Source organism: Ipomoea nil, unplaced genomic scaffold (assembly GCF_001879475.1).
Source record: "Ipomoea nil cultivar Tokyo-kokei standard unplaced genomic scaffold, Asagao_1.1 scaffold0925, whole genome shotgun sequence".
NCBI classification, from domain to species: Eukaryota; Viridiplantae; Streptophyta; class Magnoliopsida; order Solanales; family Convolvulaceae; genus Ipomoea; species Ipomoea nil.
The window spans coordinates 306,876-315,625 of NW_017617353.1; the positions used below are offsets into that span (position 1 = coordinate 306,876).

The window sequence follows — 8,750 nt, forward strand, 5'->3', positions numbered from 1 at the left end:
CACTGTTTCTGATCTATAAGATTTAGACACGTGGACGGTTGTGAGTTGTTCTTAATTCTTTCTGGACTATCCGTTCTCATTTGAACACGACCCTATATATATATATATATATATATATATATATATATATATATATATATATATATATATATATATATATATATATATATATATATATATATATATATATAGAGAGAGAGAGAGAGAGAGAGAGAGAGAGAATAAAGTTCAAATGCGGCGGAATTCCAGAATACACCAACAGTGTTAACAATATGCACCAACAGTGTTAGAAAAATACACCATAATGAAATGCAATAAAACATCACAGAATACACAACAGACTCAAAAAAATGCATCATATAACTCATCACCCCCAATGGTGTATTTCTGAACAGTGTAGGGTGTTTTTACTCACACCTAATGGTGTGTGTTTGGTGATGCAGGGCTCTGTTTACTCTGTTTTTTGTGGTGTATTTTCCTAACGTTGATGGTGCATATTTGTTGAACTATTGGTGTTGCCGCACCGTAAGACACTGCCGCACCTGAACTCGCCTATATATATATATATATATATATATATATATATATATATATATATATATATATATATCCGCCTACGGGTTGCCACGAGGCAAGGGCAAGAGTATAGTCTCGATCCCGTGATCCCACCCCACTCCTCGTCTCATCCTCATTCATGTACCTGCCGAAAATTTTCAAGAATAGAAAATCCCCACCCCGAGTGAAGCTTATGGGACAATTTTTAATAATTAAGTAAAAAATAAAATTTTAAATTTTAAATTTAAATTACGAAATACAAATATTCAAATATTAGTTTAATATTAAGTATTATTTTATTTTTTAAAAAAAAATCGTTTTTTTATTAAGTCTTTAATCTTCATAATTTCATTACATTAATGTATGTATATAAAACTCCCCGTCTCCATTCCACAAATTTGGTCCTTGAACCTGTTGGAGCAGGGATATTTAGTGAATATAACATTTTTCATATTAATTTAGAACTTGTGTGTGTGTGCATGTAATTGTGGTTCGATTTTAATTTGTAGAATGAAATTTCAAGCGGGGAAATATTAACTACAAACAAAAATGCACAATGGAACAAACACAAATGCACAATGGAATGGCAGGGGCAGAAGGAAGAAATAGCTCACAGCAAGCCACTACTAGAATATATACTCCGTAGTTACACTGCTAAGCATAATAGAATACTAGATTTAACAGGGTCGCTTTCCCTAATACTACAGTCAAAATGCAACAGCTTACATCATTCATTCCAGATCTAATTCCCTAACCTTCTTCTATTGCAAGCACTTAAATTGCTTTCGGAGCAAAAAGCCAAAAACACATTCAGATTTTAACTATTCCCCTGCTGCAACCGCCTTGTCAATTTCTTCCACATGCTCACGAAGTATCTTCCACTGCAAAAAACCAGGACATCAACCAAAGCTGACTACTTTAAACTTAACATAACTTATAAACACTAAAAAAGAAGATAAGCAACTGAGCATACCTGATCCATCGTTAATGAAATGCCTGGATAAGAAAAAAGGAATTTTGTAAATCATTAGGAATAACGTGTACAACTTACATAGTTAGTGCAGTCAGTCATCAAGCCAAACAAACAGAATCGTAAATGCAACCGAAATGTAAAGATGTTTTTACTCAACAAAGTAACAATATTTCACATAAAAACACATCACCAAAATAACTTCACTACTTCAATCAGCATTAAAAAAATATGTTCCCCACATTATTCAATTCATCATACCATTAAATAATTTTTTTCATCCCTTTCCTACAGGCTTACCAAGCTGACTAAAACACCTACATATTTGACCTCTTCAACCTGAACTACCTTCTTCTTCACCACTTAGCAGAATACACAGTCAAAATAATTTATATGAAACTATCCTCCAGGGTCTAGCATATAAACTATGAATCATGCACTGTACCCCTATAAATACATCTTCCCAACCCTTTACTTAAAATCCTCTATCTACTCATACAAAATACTATAAAATTCTGCTAAACACTTTTTAGAGAATCATGGATTAAAAAGTTTAAGGGGATAAAACATAAAATGTGAAAGAAATCATTCTCCTTTCAAGTTGAAAAATAAAAAAGTAGCCAAGGCATTGCCTTCCACACATAAATTCATGGAACTTAGCATGTGAAAAATTCATACACATTTCCCAATAAGGCAGAAGCTAAGAACAGCATTTTGCAAATGACGCATCACAAGAAACATGATAGTGATGATACAATCTCACAACTCCTAATATCATATCATATCTTCTTAAAATTCAAACAATCATTCTCACAATCTTTTAACTCCACTATAATGGTTGACAGAATGGCAGACACCAATCTGCTACATAACTAGCAGAAACACTACATTTCTGCCACTTTAGCTTGACATGAAATAAGCATAACTGATCCACACTGGTACAATTGGTTACCTCAAAGGTGCTCTAGCCTCTAGCTGATTGAGATTGAGGGTGCTGATAATTTTGCACACAATTTTGCACTAATTTTGCACACAATAGTGAAAGTGCCCACTTAGTGAAAGTGCCCCTAATTTTGCACACAATATATTCATATAAATATATACTTATATGCACCAAGAAACATATTTATATAATTATGTATACCAAGAAATACATTCATACAATCAGAATAACTAATAAGAATGTTAGAATAAAAAATAAAAAAAAAATAAAAATAAAAAAAATAAAAAAACAAAAACCTTTTTTGCCAGGCATTTCCTTTCCATCTTTCACATAGAACTCGCGGATATCAACCACGACCTTCCCCTGCCAGTTCCTCACAGCCACTCTACGGTTCTTCGAAATCTATAAAATCCCAACCAAAAATAAATGACTAAAAAGTAGAGGTACTGGAGTGTATAGATTTCAGGCACACAGCATACCTCACAGACGACGATATCGTCGGATTCATCGGAATCGTCGGTCTTTGAAGTCTTCTTGGGACGGTCGTTGCCTTCAGAGGCAAAGCCGTCGTCTTCCTTCCGCTTTCCGAACCTTTTAGACATTTTCTTTCTCTAGTCTCTAGTAGAGAGGAGTTCGCAATTTCGCTGTTGTCCGCCCAGAGAAACCGCCAAGAGTGAGCAAGAGCGCCATTCTCAAAACCCTTATTTAATAACTGTAAATCTTCAATTACTTTTCGCCTTTCCCTCTTCCGTATTTTTACAATATTTTCTTTAAAAACTGTTAATTATCCCTTGCCCAATACCGAGTATGAGTTATTTGCACTTTTGGTCCAACGACTATAATATCACTAACAATTTTGATTTAAAATTTTTAAAATTTACAGAATTGATCTATAACTATTACTTTTTTTTGTAAATTTTATCCTTCCGGTGCATTCTTCGTTCAATTTTAGCCGAAAAAACTTTTTCAACTTTTTAACATGTGTAATATTGTCTTTTTCCATCTCACCATCAATAAAAGTGTATTTTACTTTTTCATCTTTTTTTTAAAACAAATTCTTCTTCTATTTAACAATATTACAAAACTAATTACTTAAAATGCATTTGGTGATTTATTTATTTTTCACTCGTTGAATTATAAGCATCGCTAATTTAAATTGATTGTTAATTAATATCAAATTTTGAAATTTATTTTCCATTAAGTATTTACTATTTATATTTATAATGTTTAAAGTAGAGATGCTTATAATTCAGCGATTGAATTAGTCACTGTATTCGACGTTGATTAAATGTTTAAATTATTAGGAAATATATTGTAATAGATTTTGATATGCCAAATTGTACTTTAGAATCTCCAATTTTATTTGTTAAGTCTAGGTATATCATAACCATGAAAGGAAAATTAACATATATAGAGAAAAGGAAAAAATAGGAAGAATGAGATGTATGCATATGATATGTATACTTAAACAAAGCCCGCACGCCCAACTCAAAGAAAAAATCATACTGGAAAATCTCATACGAAGAAAAAGAAGCAAACGAGATTGTATGAAGTTATCTTGGAGATCAGGCATATGTGGAAAGAAAGAAGTACATCAAGGAGAATGTTATAATAACCAATAATTGGTACAGATGAGATGGTTAGAAGCTTGATAAATTAACTTCAAGGTCTCATGAAACCTTGGTTATGTTAGTTTATATATATATATATATATATATATATATATATATATATATATATATATATATGAAGGGTCAAGTGCGGTAGTGCGGCGGTGCGGTTAATTTTAGGCCATTAGATTAGATAAATCCAACGAATCACATTCATTAAGGCTTTTCTGATATTTCCGCGTGCGTTCTCACACTACGCGAACTGCAAGGTTAAAGTCGTCATTGGGCACCAGAATAGATCAAATCATAGTGTTGTGTGTTTTATGTTCGTTATTGGTGCATTATTAACCTTACTGTGGTGTATTTGAGAATTCGTGTTGTGCCTTCCCGAGCGGTCAGTGCGACCGCACTAATAGTTATACAAATATACACCATCCATGTTAGAAAATGCACACCAAAAAAACATGCACAAATTAGATACGCATCACCAGAACGCACCACTATGTATGAATAAAAGCATCACACAGTGTTCAGAAATACGCCGTTGGGGTGGTGAGTTATATGGTGTATTTTTTGGGTGTGTTGTGTGTTTTTTGGTGTATTTATGCATTTCATTGTGGTGCTTTTTCCTAACACTATTGGTGTCTTTTGTTAACACTGTTGGTGTATACTGACAAGCGACCGATATAAATGACCACTACAATTACCATAACACCCCCCACTTACCAGGACGCGCTTAAATCTTTAAATCTTCATAAATTAGTCGCTGCCGTTAGATTAATCAGAATGGACGATGCTGACATGGCCGCACCGCCACACCTAAAGCCACTGCCGCATATGAGCCTTATTATATATATATATATATATATATATATATATATATATATATATATATATATATATATAATTATTTTCATAATTATATATTTTTTATTTGTATTATGTTATGTTAGCATATAAAATAATTTTGTTTCTCAAGTTCAAGATTTTAGTTAATATTTTAAAATCATGTAATTATATATGATACCGTTATCTTATCTTATTTATTTAAATTTTTAAATTTATTAAAATATATGAAAATATGTTAAGGATATTATAGTGTGTATAAAAGATAACCCTAAACCAAACATGATTATATTACATATCCCAATTTTAATCAAACACATGAATCTAACATTCCCAGCAATCTAACATTCCCTAAGGTAATATAACATTCCATGAACCAAACGACCCCTAAAGGAATAAAAACATGAGATGAAGTTATGAAGTATGAGGTAAAGTTTGTCATAAGATGAATGAAGTAATAAAAACATTAATATGAGAAAATTAAATTGGTCGGGGTGAAGTTTGCCATAAGATGAAGTATAGTATGAGAAAACTAAATTGGCCGTGAAACATGAGATGAAGTATGAGGTGAAGTTTGTCATAAGTCAATTAAAGGAATATGTGAAGTTTGCCATAAGATGAAATATAGTATGAGAAAACTAAATTGGCCGTGAAACATGAGATGAAGTATGAGGACAAGTTTGCCATAAGATGAAGTATACTATGTGATGAAGTTACAGAGATGCAGTATGAGATGAAGTTACAGATGAAGTACAATGTGAAGTTCACAAGTCAAATGAGATGCAGTATGAGATAAAGTACAAGGTGAAGTTCACAAGTCAATGTCAAATGAGATGAAGTTCAAGATGAAGTTTGAAAAGTCTATATATAGTAAGAGATGAAGTTCAAGATGAAGTTTGAAAAGTCTATATATAGTAAGAGATGAAGTTACAGATAAAGTTTCAAAGACTATATATAGTAAGAGGTGAAGTTCAAGATGAAGTTTCAAAGAGACTATATATAGTAGGAGATGAAGTTCAAGATGAAGTTTCAAAGATATATATAATAAGAGCTGAAGTATGAGATGAAGTTTCAATCAAGGATTGAGCTCTCACTATCAGTATGAGAACTAGTTGAAAAATCAATTAGAGATGAAGTTTCAAAGTTAGTAGTCATACACTATGAGAAGAAGTATGAGCTCAAGATATAAGAGGAAACTGACTAGTCCAAAATAGAAAGGGATTAGATTGGAGCATATATTCAGAAGATAAAAGTTCCAAAAGGCATGATCTACATCAGAATTATTTTAAGAGCATCTTCACGTGGACTACCAGCTGGAAGACATGATCTACATTAGAATTATTTTACTACCCACATGGACCAAGAGCTAAAAGCAACGACTGAAATATCTCAAATGTCAGAGACATTAATTCTGAGATAAGATCTTCTGAAAAAGCTACAGATCCTCTGAAAAGGCTACAAGAATTCAAATTTGAGATTGTCTTTTTCCAACGGACAAATTCTCAAAACTAGCTATAAAAGGATGAAGATTGAAGCAGAGAAAAAACACTTCCAACACCAGCAAGAACATACGAATCCAATATGCTAGAGAAAGCTTACAGAGAAAAATATTCAAGTGAGATAAACACTCAGAGATTCAAAGCTCAAAGAGAAAATATTAAAGAGTGTTTTAAAATCTTCATCATTGAGAGACTTGCTGCATATTGAAGATCCATCAAGAAGTCTCAAAGTTGGAAGCAAGAGAAAACTTATTTTTCTACAAACAAGTGATATCCCCTACGGGAGTGTAGGAAGAAGATTGTCACACGGAGCTGTGAAGTCTTGGAAGAAAGTAGTAGTTCTACCGGAGTGTAGAAGTCGGGGCCACGGCGTTCTGTTCGTTGTTCCGGTTGCTGCGTCGCGTACGAGCCATTAGCAAAGCTTAGAGACGGGACCTCTTGTTTCGGTCCCCACAGACGTCGCCAATGTTGATTTTACGGCTTTTTGGATGCCGCTCGACGGGCCAACACTACCGTAAAATACTTAAACCAAAGGCTTATGCGAATGAAAATTCAAGTAATGGAGAAAATAATGTAGTATTATTTCTCTATTGCCTCGGCCGCTTGAGTGCCAGAAATTCAATAGGTATATTGAGAGAGAAAAAGAGTGATCCCTTTACACGGTGATCCCAAGGGGATACTTATACTAAAGTACAAGGTTCCTACAAGGAAAGTAGGGTTGACTTAGAGCCAATTCTATAAGGGAAGTAGGGCTGACATAGAGCCAATTCGGATATGGAATCTAGTCTACTTCATACCATAACTGTCTAAGCTAATAAAGGAAGCTACTTAAATAAATAAGGAGATCTCGACAAAACCTGCCCGTAACCGCCTCTGGACGCGTACCCAGCCGGGGACGCCCTGGATGCCAATGAGACGTTATAAGGGGCCACAGTATTTGGGCAAGGACACCCTGACTGCGAAGCATGGTCACCCGATTGAGTTCCTGAGTGGTACCCGGTCGGGGACTCACCGCCCACAAAACCTGGTTGCCCATCTGAATCCTGCAGGGCATTCAATCGAGGACACGCCTACTACCGAGGCTGGTCGCCCATCCGCGTCTCATATATGATCTCAGTATGGGACACACCGACTACCGGGCCTGGTCACTTTACTCAAGCCGGCCGATTTCCACCTGAGTAGGCTCCTGTCCCATGGGTGGTCGGTTAGTTGAAGATGACTGATTGTATTTTCCAGGCGCTTTACATGACGATCGGAGATCATGGGTGTTTCCCATCTACTAAGTATTAGGTCGTGCTTGAATATGACAGCCTTGCTTTATACCCCGACCGGCTGTCTGATTTGGAATATCTATCAAGTATATTTAATTTGCTATTTTGGATTTCAAGCTAAACACTTTACTACCCTCAAACCTTTGAACTATGTTTGAGAGTGTCATGTCTTCTTGCTTATAGACTTGTATGACCTTAAACTATTTGTATATTCCATGCTTCAAAAGCTATCAAGGTATTCGTGTTAGAATTGTCATCATTGTAGTATCATACCTTTAGGAATCCTGTAAACCCGTCATCTAATAAGTTACTTGCCCTCATTGTAAGGTTTGAACACTTTTAGAAGGAGGTTCTTCAATCTTGGCTAGATGTGTTTCACAAAGCCAAGTTATATTGAAATGCTGGAGTTGTGAGAAATGATCTGCAAATACGCAACCACTGCCATTAAGCGGAAGCTTGGTTTTGTGCAGTGAGTCTATCTAAAAATTTTCAATCAAAACTTTTGGTGCACTTATACTTTTGCAAGATGTTTGAGAGTGTTATGACTGCCTGATTATAGACTTGTAGGGTCATAAACTATTTGTTTATTCCCTATTTTAAAAGCTATCAAGGTATTTGTGTTAGGATTGTTAAGTTGCTTGCTTTTCTTAAGACTAGTATTTTACTTTTATGCAACCTTGGTTTGACTACTGACTAGTGTAAAAATTTTATATTTAACACTTATTCACATATATTCCTTTCTACCCTGAACAATTATCTAACCAGTAGCATATCAGCTAACCATAAACATCTCTTGTTTGGTTAAACTTTTAGTAGTAGTAGTCTCAGTATGGATATTTTTTTTTATTTTACAGTTTTTATTCTTCTTCCTTCGCATTTGGCCAATGAAGAATTCTTTTTTTTTTTTTTTTTTTTTTTTAAGAAAAGATCCCAGCTTTGATTCTGTTAATGGATGGATACAAGAAACCAGCCAAAAATTTCTAAATCAAAATCTCAATCAAAGCATAAGTTTAAAGTTTGTACGCTCTGTTGTGAAATTTTTGTTTCTGATTGATG

At 34.2% G+C, this 8,750-nt stretch overlaps 1 protein-coding gene across 1 annotated transcript; it reads right to left on the bottom strand.

Annotated features, from left to right (window-relative positions):
* Window positions 1–1,127: 1,127 nt before the first annotated feature.
* Window positions 1,128–3,182, bottom strand: LOC109179467 (RNA polymerase II transcriptional coactivator KIWI-like). Its single transcript, XM_019328956.1, has 4 exons — window positions 2,948–3,182; window positions 2,765–2,870; window positions 1,529–1,551; window positions 1,128–1,436 (listed from the first exon to the last, which is right to left on the bottom strand). The coding sequence occupies exons 1-4, from the start codon at window positions 3,068–3,070 to the stop codon at window positions 1,377–1,379; spliced, it is 312 nt and encodes a 103-aa protein (XP_019184501.1). The 5' UTR covers window positions 3,071–3,182; the 3' UTR covers window positions 1,128–1,376.
* Window positions 3,183–8,750: the final 5,568 nt, after the last annotated feature.